Source organism: Candida metapsilosis, assembly GCF_017655625.1.
Source record: "Candida metapsilosis strain BP57 chromosome Unknown scaffold1, whole genome shotgun sequence".
Lineage (NCBI taxonomy): Eukaryota > Fungi > Ascomycota > Pichiomycetes > Serinales > Debaryomycetaceae > Lodderomyces > Lodderomyces metapsilosis.
The window spans coordinates 1-20709 of record NW_027138159.1 but is presented as its reverse complement, the minus strand read 5'-3'; the positions used below and the strand labels follow the sequence as shown (position 1 = coordinate 20709).

General features: G+C 39.3%; 6 protein-coding genes across 6 annotated transcripts; 2 read left to right on the top strand and 4 right to left on the bottom strand. All coding sequences in view use genetic code 12, as the record gives it.

Moving 5' to 3' along the window:
- Positions 1-740: 740 nt before the first annotated feature.
- On the bottom strand, positions 741-2114 carry MET2 (homoserine O-acetyltransferase; the record flags this gene model as incomplete). The annotated part of the gene is made up of 1 exon (XM_067694981.1): positions 741-2114. One exon carries the CDS (start codon positions 2112-2114, stop codon positions 741-743), a length of 1374 nt encoding a protein of 457 aa, XP_067550032.1.
- A 531-nt stretch (positions 2115-2645) lies between these two features.
- Positions 2646-7514, bottom strand: UGT51C1 (Ugt51c1p; the record flags this gene model as incomplete). The annotated part of the gene is made up of 1 exon (XM_067694130.1): positions 2646-7514. The coding sequence occupies one exon, from the start codon at positions 7512-7514 to the stop codon at positions 2646-2648; it is 4869 nt and encodes a 1622-aa protein (XP_067550031.1).
- Positions 7515-8573: 1059 nt separating this feature from the next.
- Positions 8574-16287, bottom strand: MDL1 (ATP-binding cassette permease; the record flags this gene model as incomplete). Its single annotated transcript, XM_067693024.1, has 3 exons — positions 8574-10520; positions 11056-14168; positions 14844-16287. The coding sequence occupies 3 exons, from the start codon at positions 16285-16287 to the stop codon at positions 8574-8576; spliced, it is 6504 nt and encodes a 2167-aa protein (XP_067550030.1).
- A 330-nt stretch (positions 16288-16617) lies between these two features.
- Positions 16618-18285, top strand: I9W82_000003 (uncharacterized protein; the record flags this gene model as incomplete). The annotated part of the gene is made up of 1 exon (XM_067691916.1): positions 16618-18285. One exon carries the CDS (start codon positions 16618-16620, stop codon positions 18283-18285), a length of 1668 nt encoding a protein of 555 aa, XP_067550029.1.
- A 46-nt stretch (positions 18286-18331) lies between these two features.
- I9W82_000002 (uncharacterized protein) lies at positions 18332-20035 on the bottom strand (the record flags this gene model as incomplete). Its single annotated transcript, XM_067690806.1, has 1 exon — positions 18332-20035. The coding sequence occupies one exon, from the start codon at positions 20033-20035 to the stop codon at positions 18332-18334; it is 1704 nt and encodes a 567-aa protein (XP_067550028.1).
- A 550-nt stretch (positions 20036-20585) lies between these two features.
- Positions 20586-20692, top strand: I9W82_000001 (uncharacterized protein; the record flags this gene model as incomplete). Its single annotated transcript, XM_067689697.1, has 1 exon — positions 20586-20692. A coding segment is annotated over one exon (107 nt), but the record flags the coding sequence as incomplete, so codon positions are not given.
- Positions 20693-20709: the final 17 nt, after the last annotated feature.

The window sequence follows — 20709 nt, the reverse complement described above, 5'->3', positions numbered from 1 at the left end:
CGTTTTTCTTAAAATCTTTTTGTCAACACTTGAGACATTAAGATAAACAAAGCACAACATCCACTTGTACCGTGTTTTTTCTTTGTTTCTTGTCTTCATCTTGAAACAAACACAATGGACCAGTGAATGTACTATGTTCGTATTTCAATAAAAGCTAAGAGAGAGTTGAATATGCACATGGGTGGTGATGTATTCATCACCGTGCCTTTTAGACGATGTCGTCGTATTCCTCCTCCATTGTTCTTCTGACCTCCTCCTCTGATTACAAAATGTGCTTGTTTTATATTAAGCTGTGTTCCGACACAACTGCAGTTTTCCGAGCATCACCCTGTACTTCTGACAGATTACTATTCATTGATATCCACTTTTTGGAGCTAGTATCGGTTTGCGGAGTGCCCTTGTATTTCACCAATCGTCAAACTTTTCCTTACTAAAGTCGAGTTTCTTGTCATGCAGATGAATTTAACTGCTCGTCAATCTTATCCCAAAACCGGTAACGGAACTGTTGGTGATAATAGCGTTAAACCCACTCTCCCAAACGACGCTGACTTTTTTCATTTTTTTCATCGTAAACCAGTTCACTCGTGTGTTGTAGTTCTGTTTTGAACACTTTGCGGTAATTTTGTTGCAAAAAAAGAAAAATCGACACCAGAGATTTTTACGAAGTACGCATCAATTCTACAAGAAAACGTCAACAAACATTGATTTCCTCTATATATGATAAACAATACCAATGAAAATCACCAATTGGTGATATTTTTCTCAGCTTCACCAAAGACCGAATTACCTCCATTGTCAACATCTTGTACATACTTGGCCCAATCCTCAAACAACTCTACATCATCCCCATACATTTCTGGTAAATTCGTCTTCAAGAAATCCAAGCAATATTCATTAATGAGTTCGAATTCAAGTAAAAATGCATCGTGTCCTTCTGGAGAATCCAATTTTTTCAAAATCGAATTGGGTATATTCTCTCCCAATAATTTTTGTTCTCCGTAGGTAAACAATCCATCAGATTCAATACCTATTACCAAATGAGGCTTTCTCAAAGTTTGTAAGATCTTAGGTAAAGGATCTTCGGTGGTGATTGTGCCAACTATCCCCCGAGTTATGTCATGCGTATCTAATTTTCGAGTTATTGATATATAACAGTTTGCATCAAATCTTTTGATAAATTTTTGACCCTGATATCGCAAGTAAGATTGGGCTGTGAAATATGTTGGTAGTTTCTTATCCTTATTAGTTTCTTGACCATTAGTCAGTTGCGATCCTTCATTGTGTAAAAGCCAATGCTCTTCATCCTTGGTCTTGGGGTACACTTTACCAGCTTCATCATCTTGACTAGTTAATGACTTGCCCAATTTTCTTCCAAATCTAGTTTCAAATGAATTTCGTGATCTATATGTAAGTAAAGCCGCCATTCTAGCAGCACTCAACCCCGAATCAGGTTTCAAACCCAATTTATTCTCATAATAATAACCATCATCATAATAAGGATCACTGAAAATACATTGTCTTTGAGTCTCATTCCATGATATACACCATGCAGAAGCTCTAGCCGAGGTGGCCAACGCAATGACTGTTCTTACGTAATTGGAATCATTGTAGGCACTCGAATACTCCATTGCCAACATACCACCCATTGATCCACCAATGACACAAGCAATTTGCTTAACTTGCAAAGAATCCAAAATCAACTTTTGTATACCCAAATCGTCCTTTGCCGTGACCAAGGGGAAATTAGGTCCATATGGCTTTCCTATAGATTTATCAATAGTGACAGGCGAACAAGATCCATATGGTGATCCCAAAAAATTGATACATACAACAAAGAACCGTGATGGATCAAATGTCTTGTTTGTACCTAATAAAGGACCCCACCAGTCCTGTACATCCGAGGAACCTGTTAATGCATGACATATTAGTAATGCATTATTTCCCTCTTTATTCAACCTACCCCACGTCTTGTATGCCACGGGGAAATTATATAATGTTTCACCACACTCTAGGGTATATTCGGGTATTTCAACTATTGTTTGACCGGGCACAAGACTTGCATATGAATTGGTTGCTCGTTGCTCTTCCGTGATATCCTTGTAAACGTTAGTCATGGTGAGCTCTGATTGCTTATGGGTAAGTTATGCGTTGCTATATGTGTCCCACTATCTGTTGATTGCTGAAGGCACCCGTAACTGCTCAATTGAGTTTGATTTCCAATGTTAATGGCGTTTGAAGTACTTTCGTTGAAAAAAACAAAAAAAAAAAATTTAAAACTGTGGATGCCAAATGGTTTGAATAATTCCCACTGCTTGTGATTTGCTTTTAGACTTCTCTGTGGATGACTATGTAGAAGAAGCGAAGGGTGGAGTGAAATAACGATGACGTTGATTTATGATGCACACAAGCTGTTCTTGCTATTGTCTCCAGAAATGAATGGTTTAAACTCCAGATTATTACTCACAATAGCCAAATTTCACGTGACTGCTAAAGTGTTGCACAAAAATAAAAACAAGGGGTCTGTCCGGTATACACAAGTAATACAATTATAACGTTTCCTATAGACTCTAATCTCTAATATAACTAACGTACAGTCTACCGAGGTGAACACTTTCTTTCCACCTCAACTATCTAAATTGAACCATTCATTTCTTTCCTTTCAGCTCCTTTTTCGTTTTATCAATCACATTCTCCTTTTTCGTTTTATCAATCACAGTCTCCTCTTCACGATCGGTTACGTCTTCATCGTCATCGTCATCACTAGTACTATCACTGTCATAATCGCTATCCGATTCTGAGTCGGATGCATTGGCGGTTTGAAGTCCAGATTGAGCCTTGAAATCTGGATGATGACGTTTATAATTGATATCATGGAGTTCCTTAGCCAAAATCAAGCTTCTTGCATATTCCAACTCTGAATAAATTGCTTCAATGGCATTCAAAACACCAAACTCACGCTTTATTTGAGTGCTAACGCTTTTCGCCTTTTCAATAATCTTCAAATCTTCAGTAACTGTGACTAGTGCTTTTGCTAACGACTTTGCTGTCAACTTCTTCAACGCTATTCCTGCACCCATATCCTCGATCCTTCTGGCATAGAAAAATTGATCACCAAAGAATGGCTTGATGATACACGGACATCCTGCTTTCAATGATGCACCAGTTGTACCTGACCCACCATGATGCACAGCTGCATCCACTTTAGGTAATAACCAATCGTGTGGGATCGAGCCAGCATTAAACACTTCATCTGGTAGTTCAACTTCCATCTTGTTCTTGTCTTTATTGCTACCACGATCTGACCAACCTTTATTCAAAATACACCTGACATCAGCTTCGAGAACAGCTTCTATGACGGCTTTTGTTAATGACGCAGCATCCTTCACGACAATAGATCCAAACCCAATATAAACAATCTTTTTCTCATCCCTGGCTGCTTGATTAATAAAGTCAACCAAATCTTGTGGTGGCTTATAATCACTTCCACCTTCATCCAAAAACCAATAACCAGTAACCTTGACCCAATCAGGAAAATCATTAGCAGGAGGTAGGACACATGGTGATACATTGTACAAAAATGGAACCCTTGTTTGCTGCATTCGATACAAGTTTGTTTTTGGCAAATCCAATTCCATTACACGCCATTTATTCACTTGGGCCAGAATACCTTTCCAAAATACATTGTCAAACAAAACATGGGTCATATAGTTGTAAGATCCACCTCTTTTCTGATCAGGCACCAAGAATGCCTGTGGATACGTTCTAGTTCTTGTCCATGGCATCGTGAATGCTCGAAAGTATGGAATAACCAAAGCCTCAGCAATGTGTATTCCAGCCATTGCTGAAGGACTTTCAATCAAAATATCAGCTCCTTGACATGCTTCCCAGCTAGTAGTCAATAACTTCGATATCCAACTTTTGAATTTTGCTTGTGCGTCTTTCAAAAAGGAAACAGATAGAGTACTATGCCCAACCATAAATGACATCAACTCACTTGGATTTCCAGCAATCTCTTTGAACTTGATATGATGGTCATTCACTATCCAATCCTTAAACTCACCATGCGTGGCTATTGTCACCGTATGTCCTTCCTTTTGCAAGCCCAATGCTAGTGCAATATAAGGTTGGACATCACCTCTCGAACCAATTGTAAGAAGGGTTATATTATACGATGTCGAGGGCCTCATTTCGGTTTTGAAAAATGGCGAATCTTCCAAAATTATTGGAATATCCAAACCAGAAGCAGTTGTCAAGCGATCCTCAAACATCTTTATCCTAGCGAGACTCACCTTCAGTTCAGCAATCTCCAAATCTTTTCGATTATCCTTCTCTTCTTCAAGTCTCTTCCTTTCAGAATCAGTATACTCCATTCTTGTCTTTGACAACTCCAAATTGTGATTGGCGCCCCATTCGTGTGGCTTTGGTCGAAAACCTTCATTGGCGTGAAGTCTTCCCAACAATTCTAACGCAACATTTGAAAAGTCATCACGAGACTTGACAAATGCAAATTCCAAATCTAATTCCTCTGCTCCTTCTAAAGTGAGCTTCGTACCAGCATAGATCTTGCCCTTAATTGATTCAACTCCTTCGATGTTTGTTAATGGAAGAATCATTTTTGTGGAAACACCAGGAAGTAAACTCCGAAAACAAATTTCATGCTCTGACACGTACAACTTACCATAAACAGGAACCGTTCTGATCAAGTGACAGAAATAAGATGCAACCAATTTCGAATTGTACAATGAAAAATGTCCTTGAAAGTGTTTCAAGGCAGCCTCACGTTCCTTGGCATCTGAAACATAATACTTGTCTTGAATGGTGTAGTGAATAGGTGATGCTGAAAATCTTGCTGCCATGTTGGAGAATAGTCTAATGCTTTGACCAAATCCTCGCCTCTTCGATTCCTTCAGGTCCAACTGAAGAGAAGGTATCGGAAGACTCTCAAACGTGGAAATAGTATGTTCAAATTCGCTATCCCATCTTGTGGAGGCGTCTTTTAGGTTTTTGAATGTTGATTCAAATGTTATTTCCAAATCCTTAAATACTGTTTCTGACATTGCATGAGGAAACGAAAGATGGTCCTGGTCAATTTGTCTTTCAGCAAGGTCAAATACAGGAGTAAGCTCATCCTTCACGGGTAAACCCATTGATTTACCAAGCTTCTTAAAGGCCGATTTGTTTTCTCGCTTTTCTTCTGGTATGTTTGAATTTATCAAATTCTGAACAACGGCATTTATTGATGGCGACAAGCTAGTATATGATCTTTCCAATTCTGGCTTCTTGGAACCAAACATTCTGTGCTTTTCTGTCACCCTATTTGCTTGCTTTTGAATTACTTCCTCAAAGGACTTGAAAAAATCAAGACCACTTTTTGGGATCAAGAAAACAACTTCCTCTTCTGGCTGCTTCAATTTATCCTTTATCTTATCACGCTTTCTTTTCTCCTGAGGGTCATTGGTAGCATACTTGACACTGAAACTTAACGGTATATCATTGTCTATGTCATCGATGGCACCTTCTTCCTCTTCAAATAATGTCCGACGCCTAAAGTTGGTGATATTTGCAATAGGAATTTTCACAAACACTTCTCCAGTGGTGGTGGAATTGTTTAGTTGAAAAATCATTTTGGTCAAATTATTGCACCATTGACGTGCCGAGTGTAAGTTGTCGCATTTAAAACTATACGTTTTCTTTTTGCCAACCAAATTTATCCAGACTGAGGAGCTTCTTGCTTCAACGTTATCTTCTGTAGCTTCGAATCCCTCCTGTGAGAGCATTGATTCTAGATCAGACGCTGTTTCCAGTAGCATCGGTGGCGAGGCATTTCCAGATGTATATCCACTACGCATAGCTGATGGTGTTTGTGTACTTCTCAGAGTAGGCGAAGTCGCATCTTTAATTTTCTCCTTGCCGTCTATCTCTGCGTACAAACAAGTCCTCAAGTCAATTACCTTGAGCGGAAAGTACAAATCCGTGAACGAACTGTAAATGGTTAAGGTATCGGTTCGAAGGATTGCCCAATACCTGTGGGTAAGAACAGACTGAAACTTGGAGTCTCCATATTTGGCAGTTTTCATACCTAAAGCTCCCTTGTGAACAGTATTGGCTGAGTCATCGAAATTCCTTGGATCTCCAGCCTCTTCAATGCTAGTTCGTTTAGGTAAAAATGCAAAATATATCAATGCCCTTTCCGTTAAGTAAATGTGCCCTTGTAGTATAACATCTTTGACAAGCCAGGAATTGTAGTTTCCACAAAATTGATCGTCGGGGCTCAATTCAAATGTTTTTGATAATCTCTCAGCAATTTTATATCTCAATAAGCGTCTTGTGCTACTCAACCCTTTATCTAATGGCTCATTCTGACGGTTGCGGACTTTTACCAAAACTCCTTCTTTAATATGATGTGGATCCAATTTTTCAATCACAGACTTTTGAAAAGGTGTTAAATTCTTGATTTGGTCTTTAGTTAGTCCACTCAGACCATCCGCTTCAAAAATGATTGTATTCTTCCCAGAGCTTGCAAGAGATTCCTTATCTGCAAGAGTATCGCCGTTAAATGTTGACTCATCATTTAGTGTAGACTGCGAAGTTACATCCAGCTTCATTGCAGTTTCTGTCGAAGACGGCACAGAATCAGCAACGAAGGCACGGTCAGCCTTCTCTCTAGGCACACCTGGGTGAGCCAACCTTGATGCTTCATATTCTTCTTCCTCTTCTTCTTCTTCTTCATCGCTTGAGGCGTTTGCACTAGAATTTTCTCCGCTAGTTATATCATGGTGAAAAAGCCCGGGAGCATGGTGTTTTGAATTGGTTTCAGAGTATTCTCGATTGAGTTCAGGTCGAGGACTGACAGGACGTGAAGTAGGTGCACTGTTGATCGGCAGAGATAATCCGCTTAGGGTGCCATGGGAACCTGGACTTTGTTGCGAATGGTTGTGGTTGTGGTTGTGGTGGTGGCGGTGGTGTCGATGGTGATGATGATGCCCTTTTTCATCGTTTTCATCCCTTCTCCCCTTTAAGAATTTCTCCGTTGCCGCTTTGTGCAAATGTCTTAATGAACCAAACCCCGAACTAAGTGTTGTGTTGTTCATTAATGTGGAGAAAAAGTTTGTTTCCATGTCGTCAGTTGGCATAGCAAGGTCTTCCTCTATATCTTCACTATCATTGCGGTGGTGCTGATTGTTGCTATTTCTAGGCAGTTTCAGTTCGTCAATTCTTGGAGAATCCTGCGGCGTATCACTTGGTTGTGTAGTGTCTTTGTTGCCTTTATTAGTTTGGTTCTCGACTTCTTGTTCTGCTTTTTTGTTATCACCATTCTTCTTCGATGACTTTGCCATTCCATTTACGTTATTAGCTTGTTCGTCCAAAGCTAGCTTTCTCTGCGTAGGCTCATCGCGGGTTTCTGATGGTTTGTTCAAATCTTGATTGTTCTTTGCTTCAGTAGAATCATCCAGAGAATTAAACGAGTCGTGAACTGAATGCGATATAGACGCAACTGTGTCTTTTATGGTCATTATGAAATCGGTTTGATTGATCCAAGGCTTATGAATGAATAGTTAATAAAGTTGGGTAATATTAATGGATGCCAGTTGCTATGGATGAAATTATCACAGGGCAAATATCAAAATATAAAAATAAATAAAAAATAAAAAATAAAATATAAAATATAAAAAATAAAAAAAATATAAAAGAAAGAAAGAATTAAAACTAAAGAAAACCCATAGTAGTTATATACCAAGAGAGAAAGAGAGTTTTTAAAGCTTACTTAGTTGTCCTTGGTAAGCTCTACATACTTAACCTTAAAAAAACAATGACTTATTTTAGTGACCTCTTTAAAACAACAGCTTTACTAAAAAATTTCAAAAAAAAATAAGCAAAATCTAAAATGATCCGAAAGTTAGAATATATACCCACTATCCGAAATATGGAGCAGCATTTACACCCACATTAGAGAGACCTCTCTCTAGTCTATTTATAGAACAAATGTTTATTTCCGTATGTAGTGGTGTTTCTATTCTATTTCTGTTTTAAATAATGATATAATGCACCCGAAGTGCCGAGTTTTTTTTTTCTGCTCTTTAGCTCCGAGTTTTCTTTTGGATTGCATAATAAATGTGTCACGTTACTAATTCCGTATTCTATCACACACAAACAAACAAACATTGTGATTCAAACTTTGAATTGCTAAGCAACACAAGGAGGGGCATGATGTCAGCTAAAACATCTGTAGATGAAAGTAGTGATGCCGAGCTCATATCACTCTTTAGCTTAGCAGTTAAAACAGTAGTCGAGTCTCTTTTGATAAAAACATTTGATAAGGTTCTCGTAAATAGGAATTAAGAAAAATTACGAAAATTACTTGGCTGTCACACAAAACATGTGTGTCGTGTGTACAATTGATACTCACAAAATACATACAGCAGCATATAGCGTATATTCCTATACGTACACCAAAAGAGTATATCATTTTGCTCCCAGAGTTACCCGCTCTGACAATAAATAATTTTTCACTCTACTCCTACTCCATCCTTTCTCAACTGTCTATTATACGTTATATACAAAGCTAAGCCTATTTACTCAAGTTTATTAGATTTCAACAACTTATTAAAATGACTGGTGCGGTCATTGTGTAATGTATTGAAATCTCCATCTTCAACAATCTCACCATGCTCATTAAATACAACCACTCTGTCACTGTTTTTTATTGTCGACAATCTATGAGCAATTGAGATTATTGTGACACCTTTTTCTCTATTCAATCCCAACAAATTCTTCATCACTTCTTCTTCGCTAATAGAGTCCAAAGCTGAAGTAGCTTCATCCAATATTAAAATCTTGGGATTTTTGATCAATGTTCTCGCTAATGATATTCTTTGCTTTTGTCCACCACTTAACTGTGTTGAGGTGGATGCACCGATTTTAGTATCCAAACCATCAGGTAGATTCTTCACAAATGCGAGTGAATGACTCAACTCCAACGCTCTATCAATTTCCTCCTGTGTTGCATCTTCCTTACCAAATGTTACATTTTCCCTAACGGTACCACTAAACAACAACGGCTCCTGTTGTACATAGCCCAATTGTCTTCGGTAATCATTCAAGTTCAAGTCTTTGATATCAGTAATTGATTCATCCCCAATAGTGATTTGGCCACTGTTTGGATCATAAAAACGCAATATCAACTGACTAATTGTCGACTTCCCACTCCCCGATGGCCCAACTAAACAAATGTTTTCCCCTTCCTTGATATGCAAGTTCAATTTCTCAAAAATCACATCAGGTCTTGAAGGATACGTAAAAGCAACATCCTTGATAACAAATTCTCCCTTGAGTTGTTGTTTCTTGCCAATATTGTTGGAGATTTTAGGCTGATACTCTACCAATTCAAACACCCTTTCTGCTGCACCTAATCCCTTCATCAATTCAGTGTAGAAATTACCCAATCCAAATACCGATGAGCCTGTGTACACCGCATACATCATAAAACTCGACAAGTCTCCAATGGTTAATTCATTCATACCAATAAGTTTGGTACCAATCACTAATAATCCAATCATTGTGATATTACCTAGAAACCCATTAACTGAGAAATAAATACCAGACAACTTACCCTCTTTTAAGGAGCTATTGAATATATTTTTGATTTCTTTATTGTAGCCATGCACCACTGACTGCTGTTGCGCAAAAGATTGAATAACTTTAACTCCATTCAACTTTTCTTCAGTGACTTTAGTCAAAGCTCCAATATTCTCCTGAATTAATCTAGACAATGCCTTTATACGTCTACCATAAAAGAATGACATCGCGATCAAGGGCGGGAACAACAAACTCATGCACAAAGTTAACTTCCAAGACACATAACACATCATTGATACACCAACAACTCCACTAATAATACTTCTCATCCCATCACTGATATTCATACTCAAACTTTTAGATATAATTTGTGTATCACTCGCAATTCGAGAAATTAAATCACCAGTCTTCATACCCAGCTTTGTCGGTCCAATATCAAAGAAATAGGCATCTTGGGCCAAAATTTTGGAAAATAATCGTGACCTCAACCTTGCCACAAGTTTTTCTCCCACTGTTCTTAGCAAATATATTCTACCAAAATTGGCACTTGACCCAACAACAAATATAATGGCCAATGCTGAATAGAATTGAGTTGGAGGGAGCCCAAAAATTAATTTCTTTTCGTCTTCCTCACTTTTAGAACTCTTTTCAGCTTTCTCATCTTCATCATCCAATGGCTTGGCTGTGTCAATTATCTTACCAATAATCAAAGGCAAAGACATGGTCGTTGCCGATGATATTGCCAAACATAGCAAAGCAAACATAATCAATTTGGATTCGGGTTTAGCCAACTTTATCAATTTAAGTAAGTCCTTGAATAATGTAGATCGAGGAGGTTTACCTTCTTTAGTAGATTGGTCAGAAGAAGGGTCAGTTTCTTCTTGTGAAGCTTGTTGATCGTTTGGCGCAGGACGAAGATCTTTTGCGGTGGAATTTAGTCTTATCTGATTCAACACCAAGGGTCGATGAATATTGATAATTGGCCGTTGAAAAAAATGCGTCACCTGTAGCCCAGCCAGCCTGATTCGAGGCGCTCTCGTTATGAAGCTGAGTAACGGCCGCCTTAGCATTGTCATTATTTGAGATTGTCGTTTGAGCTTGCGTTGCCGAATCGGTGGATTGGAAAACTCGCGTTGATGGAGCCAAAGAAAAATGGAAAAAGGTTTGGGTCTTGTGCAATTTTGGTCACGCACTTGACAGCTTCCCAAATGGCCATTTGTATCCATTACAGATGAGGATTTGCTTTGTCTCCCAAATCCATCTTCTTTTAAAGAGAGTCAATTTACATCTACAAATTACCAAAGCTTTCCCATGAGGGATGGTTTCCGTAGCAAACAACCCAAGCTATCATAAATCATTATAATAATTATAGTCCTACATCCTCTATATTCACAGAAAATAGGAGCTCTTTTGTGAATGACCCGACATTGGCGTTATAATAGACTCATGCATCATAATGTTTGTGTGTTTACTAATCACACTGCGCAAATTGTTTCTCTTTATTGGCTTGGATAAAAATCCATTCATTCCGCAACTCAAACATTCCTTTATATTACTCTCATCAGCGAAAGCCGTGAGGGCAATTATCGGATTAGTGAAATGTAAGTCTTGTCTAATCTTCGTAGCTGCTGTAATACCATCCATTATTGGCATTTGTATATCCATAAATATCAAATCAAATTGTTGTGTCTGTTGCTCTTCGGTGAATGCCATGGATTGCTCAACTAACTCCACTGCATCAGCACCGTTGGCTGCCATGACCAAATTGGTAAACCCTTCAAGTTTCAACATCCTCTTGATCACCTCCTGATTCACTTGGTTATCTTCAGCAACAAGAATCTTGATATTGGATAAATGACTATGCAAACTCTGTGGAGTGGCAATTAATGACTCTGATGGTGTAGAAGATGAGCTATGAGTTCCGCTGTTTACATCCGATTGTGCTGTACCTGTTGACCCCTTTGCAAAAGCAATACTGGATGGTGGCAACTTCAATGATGAAGGTTTACGACGATGCGTCAATGTCATTTCAGGTAGCTCGTCATCTGAGCTGACGTAATCAAATGCAACTCTTCTATTAATTTTCGATCTTGGATTAAACTCGTCGTCGCAAAATGTTTCAAGATCTTCTGGTGGGACAAGGATCTCCCCTGTTTGGGGTAATGGGATAGTCAATGTGAATGTTGAACCTTTGCCTATGGCGGACTTCACCGAAAGCGTGCCTCTCATCATCGAAGCCAACTGTCGACATATGCTCAACCCTAACCCAGTACCACCATAACTTCGACTCAATGTCTGGTCTCCTTGCACAAATGGTTCAAACACCTTTTCTTGCAATGCAGGGTCAATACCAGATCCAGTATCACGAACTTGAATTTGTACAACCCATGTCTTTGGGGGATGAATACTTTTGATCTTGTATGACTTGTGTCCATCTGTCATGTCTTTTTTATTCAATGTGTGGTATGTCTTGAAGTCTTTCGCCTCTGGCATGACGTATTCAGATTTGACATCAGACATCTCATCAAGTGAAGTTCGAGGTGATGGTGATTTCTTGGTGGCAAATTGCTGTTCAAATAGCACATTTTCGTATTGAGTTGTAGAAAGGGTGACAATACTCAGTGAATCATCAAAATCTTTACTACTTCTGGAAGCAGTTTGCTTAGTTACCACAGGAGGTTTATCTTTACCATCTTCCAATGTGGAATCGGTATTGTAATTGGACCGTCGGGGTCTTTTGCTATCCTCTGTCAAATAAACTTTTTTGAAATCCGCTGCGGCCGATCTATCGTAGTCGTACTCCCCTAGCAACTTGAATAACACATCAACTGATCCATCAACGGGAGTAAACTTGAGCGCATTGGAGACAAGATTCATAATAATTTGAATAATCCTATTCGAATCACCATAAAGAATCATCCTTCTGAAAAGACACGGTTTAACCACTATCTTAAAATTGACTCGCTGATCAACAGCAAGTTTATTAAAAATTGAATTAATTTGGTACACAATCTCAAGAATTTGAAAATTCGACTTTTCCAACTTCGATCGATTTAGCGTATTCTTTGAATATGTCAACAATTCTGTTAATATGTGTAGTAACAATTCACCCGAACGATATATCAACTTTAAAGACTCGTGAATCCTTTCTGGATCATCTTCCTCCATTGCAATCGATGTCATTCCTAGTATACCGTTTAAAGGAGTTCTCAATTCATGTGAAATATTAGCAATAAATACCGTCTTTGCCTCATTTGCAGCCTCGGCTTGAACCTTTGACGCTTCCAACTCTCGCGTCCGTAGCTTCACCCTCTCTTCCAAAAGATTGTACTGTTTATCTAGTTCCTCGGTCATTATATTAAAAGCCTCAGAAAGCTCGGTAAGCTCATCCTTAAAAAATTTCTTTGAAGTTTTAATACGTTCTGGTAGTTGTATGCCTGTGGAATATCCCATAGTATTTGTTGAAGTTGCAGTTGATGTTACACTGTTATTCCTTGAATCTTGAGCTACTTTCTCATTAAGTATCCTCTCCTTTCGGTATTTGGAAATGTACTCTGCTGAATTTTGCAACTGCGTAATTGGACGTATAAACCACACAGCCAACGGGAATGTAATCAAGCACATAAACACGGCAATACCAAAAACAACACCAATAATGATCTTCTTTAGCTTATTCACTGGCCCATTAAATACGGATTTTTGCTGGATGACGATGATGGACCACAAAAGATTATTCAGCATAATTTGCATATACCCGATGGCAACATTATCACCAGAGTATGATTTAACGCTTGTAGACGTGCCTGAGGGTGACCGTATTGCCGTTCTTATAGAACTTGAAGAGTTTATATTGTACACCTCGCCGGGTCTTAGTAAAGAATTTGGTACAGGAAACACCAACAGGAACCCGGCCGCAGCTTCCGATCTCTCACTAGAGTTTAGTGTAGCAACAAAGTCGGTTAAAGGACCATAAAGGGGTTTGACAGCGATGACGTTGTAGTCCTCGCTTGTTGAGTTTAGTGAATCCTGGATTGCCTGTGCACTTGCTATAATCGACAAGTATCCAGAGACATAAGGTTTATCAATAATTATGGATGAGTTGGTGTAAACGGGTAAGGTAACACCCATAAAGTATGGGCTGTAAATATCTGTTGAATCATTAGCCAAGGGCCCAGTAAAGTAAAAATCTGATCCGTTTGAATTTAGTAGAGCTGGTGGGATGGTGCCATTCTGTGATAAGGGAAACAAATTCTCTGCCGCATGTTGAGAAACCCTTGTTGCGTTATTGAATGAGCTGGCCAGTACTTGTAAGTCCAAGTTGTATAACCGAGCAGCAGCAAAAGTTTCCGTGGATGACATGAATTGATCCAACGTGATTTGAGCACTGGAGAAAACTGCATTAGAATTGTTTCCGGCTCTGTATTGTGACAATGGAGTGGTGATTGCATCAATCGAGGAAAGTGTCCCCACTTGATACGCTATGAATGCCAATGCCTGTTCCACTTGGGTTGATTTTAATTGTGATATCACATATAGCCTTTCGGACCTCAGTTGAGTCAAGTTCTTGCTAAAATAAAGACCGGTAACAATGCCTAGAATCAAAAGGGAAAATAGTGAAGCAAAACAGACTAGCACAATAAGCTGCGGTCGTATTCCTATTTTAAGTCTCCTCATCAAGATATGTGTAGGCTATCGCTGTGGCTTTCGGAGTTTGATAAGCATGCAGGTTGTGACGTGGTACTTTAAGTGCGGTACACCGTTTTTGAAGCAGTCCAATATTGTTTATACCCGGACCGTTATGTGTAATGGTCTAAATTTGTCCTTCAATCTTTCAAGGCTCTATTGTTTCGTAAATTTAGACAAAAAAAAAAAGAAAACGAAAAATACGTGAAGACTTATGTGTCTAGTCCATATATATATACCAAGAAGTACACGAACAGCAAGCTCAATTCACAAGCACCATTATTATCTTGACGGACTCAGAAAAATAATGGTAACGTATTTATAATATTGTGCTCGTTGACTATTTTAACCGCCAAGAAACTGTCATCCAAGCGCCAAATGTAGAACTTTGTGGTGTCCATTGGCTCAATTGCAGAGACAAATGAGAAAGAATAAGAGAAACATTCCATTTAGAAATACGTATTAGCCGTCTACTCTCCAAGTACTCGCGTCTATGTAAACCATCTAAACCTTAACATTCAACTTCAATCCCACCAACCAAACTCGTACAAGAATCCAGAAAATCAACCCAGCTACGGACAAACAACCTACAAAGATTATAAAATTGTCGTAATCATGAGCTTTTCCATGTTTGATTATAGCGGCAGCAATTGGAATACCAAAAAGATTAGCTAATGATGGGTAGAAATTTAAGATTCCATATTTCTTGCCCAACTCGTTGGCTTTAGATATCTGTGACAAGCAAACAGGAAGAAGACTAAGTATCGAACCCGAAAACAACCCTCCCAAAACACTAAATGCATAAAGGATCTTGTGATTGCTTCCAAAGGGTAACAACAACACCAAAATTGTCAAGCAATAACCCACCAACATAATCACATTTATGTTGAATCTGCCGAAGTAATCACTAGCTAAGCCAGGTAAGAATCTTCCTAGTGTCCCGACTCCATTCCAGATTGTAATCAACACCAACGAATCTGACTCACTCATGCCATGAGCTATTGCATAACTTGCAAAATACGTCACCAACAAGACAAGACTAAGCTCGGTACAAAAACCACCACATATTATTAAAAGAAATCTGGCATCTTTCACTTTACAGAATTCGATGAATTTACCTGGCAACTCATTCCAGTCGAATGAACTCGACTTCTTCTCCTTCGTGAACCTCTCTTTTACCAAAACAATTGAGCAAATCATGCACCCCAAGCAGGTAAATGCTAAGATTCGAAGAGCCCATACGTATCCCACCAGAGTGTATAGTTTTCTCAACATAAGCGGAAACACTAATCCACCAATACTCCCCCCTGCTGTTGCAAGCCCTGTGCTGACACCAACACCCAACTTCGTATTCATACCTTCAAACTTCTGCAACTTGTCATCGTCATCTATTATATTTGAGTTACTCGAATTCTTTATCTTGGGGCTAAACCAGTGGCCAATGACTGAGACTAGTGGAGCCATTCCAAATCCATTACCAACACCCAAGCTAATGAAGCTTAGAATGAAGTGCCATATTTGCACACTGCTTGCTGCTCCCATTAATCCAGCAAAGATAAACACTGTCAGATAAACAAGAAGCCATAATGTTCCATTAGAATCAAACAATGGGCCAGACACCAATGCCCCAGCGTAAGCCAAAGCTAAGTAGATCGAGAATATCCATGACACTGTACTCGCAGAGTATCCCCGAAACTGATGTACCGAGACATATGATTGCACTGCTCCGATAGAATTTATCAATCCTAAATTGACAATAAGTCCGAGAAATGACCCAACCAAAACTGCATAGGGTTGGAGATTTTTGAACTTGCGGAGGGCATTGGTATCACTTGCTGAGGTTGATGAGGAGGAGGAACTGTTATCCGACAAGCGTTGGAACTCAATGACCGAGGTTGGATCTTGGGGATGCAAACTGTGGGGTAACTCGCCAACAGGAGTAGCAGAATTTTCTCCAAATTTGGAGGTGTTTAAATTTCTCGAGTGTACATGGACATCACTCAACTCTATTTCCTCGGTGAATGACATATGAGTGATTGAAGAAGGACTGCTAACAGTGGACAACTAGATGGGCATTCGGTGACTAATTTTTTTCTGCTTGATCGAGAGTCGGAATTATACTTCCGAGATGATAAGTAAAATAATCAAAATATTAACGGCAATAATTTTGAATGCACTCTCTCGTATCAGCAGGAGAAACTACCAACACACAGCTTCATCTTCTTCCTCGCAAACAGTCATACTTCCCCTGCAGGAAGTTTAATGCCGTTTGAATTTGCGCTGCGCATTTCCCATAGCAAAGGGCTGAAAAAAAATGAGAGCAACTGTCACAAGAGATTCAAATACCAGCCATTGCCAATGTCAAGGGACCAACATGAAAGAAACAATTTGCTCACGAATGACGCTTCTAACCATGGAAGTCGCGAAAACCAGCATCGTGACCCCTCTGACTCTGAAGATGACGACATCATTTACATCAAGCAACAAATGAAACAAAACTCCTCGAAGCCGTTCTATTCCCGTCCTAACGTATATGCAATAATCTTTTTGATAGGGTTGCTCACGCTTAGCTCGTCTAGTGCAGAAGGAACACGTCAATCTCTCATCTACGCCAAAGCTCAGGAATCAGCAAAGAGCAAAGATAATGTCCCTTTTATTGTTGCTCGATTCAATCAATACTTTTTGGTTGGAACTACAGCAACAGCGTTGATTCCAATCGCAAAGTTTGGAGAGGTGTCCAACGTTTACGGACGGAAGCTTTATTTTGTAATGGTGATAATCACTATAACTGTTTCACGAATGCTTCAATACTACCTATTCAGAAGCTACAAGGGGCTACAATTTGGCAAGCTACTCCTTGCAAATTACGTCTCATGTATATTTGGAGGTGTAAACATCATTGGAGCATTGACTGAGCTGTACGTTTCAGATTTCACTTTACCTGAGAGAAGAATCTATCAGTTTGGGTTGGCCACGTCAGCAACATTTATTGGCCAGCTGTTTGGACCTTTGATCGGAACCTTTGTTAGAAAATGGTCACGAGGTAAATCAACAGAAGGGATAGGTGAAGCTGACTTTACAGTGTTGAAATTCGAACTAGTGATTTTGCTTGCGCTACTGGTTTACGTTGTTACATTATTCCCCGAATCAAGAAACGAGTTGGCGATGAAAAGATCAGAAGAGCAACTAGTTGAGCAAGAACTAGACGAAGAAGGGAGATCTACAGCTTCTTCCGACTTAACCGAGCTTGATACCAACCGAATCGTGTTGTATCAAATATTCAAGTGCTTTGACATAATACTGCCGATGAAAATTTTGACATACCCTAAGGAAGTTGCAAAGGTGAATAAAACACACCGTCTACTCCAATTGCCGTTTGTTGTTGTATCATTGGTGTTGGTGTATGCCTTGTACCAAACTTTAATATTCTCCTTGAACCAGGTTGTTATCGAGTACGGGCAATACCAGTTTGACTGGCAATCAAATGACATAGCGTACTTGTTGTCCCTAATATCCATTTCCAGGGCCATCTCACTAGTGTTTATTTTGCCGTTACTTGAAAGGCCTATATTGAAGGGAGTCTTTTCTTTGAAATCATTAAATCGTCTGTTTGACATGGTAGAGTACATTCTTATGCTATTATCATTTGGTGTTGCCATTCTCGTATTTGTTGCCTTCTATTATGTCAACAGTAAAGGGTTCTACATTGCCGCTGGTTGCTTTTCAATCGATGCTTTGATAGCTCCTGTCTTTGACTCAACTATAATCAAGTTTTTCCCAAATTCTAGCGCAGGGCAGGTTTACTGTGCAATTACATTGCTAGTATCGTTGATGAACTTGGCTTCACCAATAATTGTCACTTGGTTCTACGAATTTGGATTGAATATTGGTCATGCAAATCTTGTATACTTGTTTTATGCGTTTTGGATGGGAATTTTCTTGTCAGTTGTCTACTTGTGTAAACGAGTCTTGCATTTGAGTAGAAACACAACCGATAAGGAGCTCAAAAAAATTGAAGGAGACTAAATTGACAATCTACGTATATTAGAATTAAATAAACGAACTAAAAAAATCAAGCGTCATCGTCTGTTGTAACGGCATCCGAAAAATTCACCGACATTGTTCTTCTCACAACCCTTTCCTCCTCGGTACTACTTTTCAACCCAGAAACCACTTTATTGATAAGCATAACTACAACAAACATAGCCATGAAAATACCGTAAAGAAGAAAGATGAAACTATCCCAGTTGCTCTTCAATGACCATTTGTAAATATCCATAACCACAAGTGGACCAATAACCATTAGAATATTCAGAAGCAATGCCTGCGCAGAGTAAAATTCACCAACCTTACTGGTGGGGAAATACTTCAACACTGCGGCCATCAACACAGGGACTGTCCATGATGCAGACGACCATAATGATAACGATGCGTAGACATCTGTTTTCGACCTGGCAAAGTACATGAGTGCAAATACACCAATGTCAACAATCAAAGCCATAACAATCAAGATCAAGTCAATCATGTCCAAGCGTGATTTCAAAACCTTAAACTTACACCATCCATTAAGAACTGTAGTTTGGAAGAATGGAAGTAGCAAAAGTAGACTAAAAACCCTTGAAACCGAGAAAAGGGAAAGCAAGTACGAAATGTCTGCTGCCTCAAAGTCGAATTTGAAAACCACCCAATTGACGAGAACCTGACTAAATCCAATCATCAACACCTGGTCCAAAACAATGACTAAAGTTAAGGAGATCACCATAAACCTTGCTCTCCCACTGCCATGGAGAAATGCTTTCAATGGAGAAAACACAGCGCCAATCTTCTTGAGTAGTCCACTTTGGCTTGTCTCGATTGAGGCTCTGGTTGTTACCGAATTGGTCCTTGATCTCGCCAACGCTTTTGGTGTCCGGGTTTCGCTAAAAATAAACACAACAAAAATACAAAGCGCAATCTCAATGATCAATTCAAGTTTCAAAATGAAAAACTCGCTCTTCAAAACCTTTGAACTCTGCGTTATAGCAGACATATGGAGTTGCTTCCCAGGAGTGGTATCGTATGATGTCTTTGCCCATGATGACAACTGAGTACCTAATATGGGCCCCAAGAATTGACCTGCATTGGTAAACGCTGCCACTCTGGCCAATGCATTGGCTCTTTGCGACGGTTTCAGATTCAAATCAACTACGCAAGTGCTGACAATAGTTCCAATCATCATCACACCACCACCCGCAGCTGAGAGTACCAGTGAAGCTACCAACCAGCCAAAACTAAACTTTTGAAAGTGGTAAAAGTAAAACACCAAGCAGTTGGAGACTGTGAATGATAAAACACCAGCAACTAGAAATGGTTTCCTTCCATATATATCTGACAATCCAAAATTCGATATCGCAATAAAAGACAAAAGCGTGCTTCCAAATAAACTGTACTGATCAAATGTAGATAATATGATTTGCGTATCCACGGGAGAACAAACGCCTTTCGAGTCCAATGAAGAGTTACAGGCCAACTTTAATAAGACAATTCTCCGAGTCCCCTCAGCCATTGACAGAGCCAAAGTGATTCCAATAACAATAAAGCATAATTGAAACATTGATGGTCTCGTTAGCCAGCATGTCTCTTTATGGTATTCTATGTGTTCACGTATCCATGTAAGCTCCTCGTCTTCCTCGTCTGACTTATCGTCACTGTCAACAGCTCCATGGTTAGTGTACTCCTCAACAGCTTCGGACTCTAAAAACGGGTTCAATTCGCTGGCAGCAGCTGTGGATTCCATGATGAACTTAAGGAGGGCCCTGGTAAGACTACCTGCAAATGTGGCGCCAAAAGTGTCTAAATTTTCATCTCTGATAAGCGTACGGCTCTGAAAAACTGCAAAAGAAAAAAAAAGCAAACAATGACGAAAACGGAAATAAATCCGTAACTAAAGAATCCGACGGAGTTAATGAACACATCAGTTGCAATCAACAAAATTGCTCTAGTATGCAGCTCCCTGGTGTAGTTAGTAGATGTACTTCGTTAACTATGACTTTTTGTTGGCGGCTGCTTGTTTCTAACTGCGATTACTTACTTGGTTCAGTTTCGAGCAAACTTATTGAACCACAAACTTTCATACATCTGTATCAAATGATGCACAGCTAATCATAAACTACATATCGTATAAAAAATGCATCTTTTGTCACTCATTTGGCAAGCTTGACACTGTGCTACCTGTACGTGAAGTTTTCAAATTAGGTAGCGCCCAGATCTCGCTCTCTGTATTTTGTGGCAGTTTGTGATAACTCTTAGATGATAGGGTCTTTCTTCAACACAACATCACATTCCAAATGCCACCTCCCACCTCACCATCTGACTCTCCGTCAAATAATCAACCACCCGAGGCAAACAGATCACAAAGGCGGTTTCGCAATGCGTCACGAGATTCGTTTCCTACGTTGAACTCGTTGAATG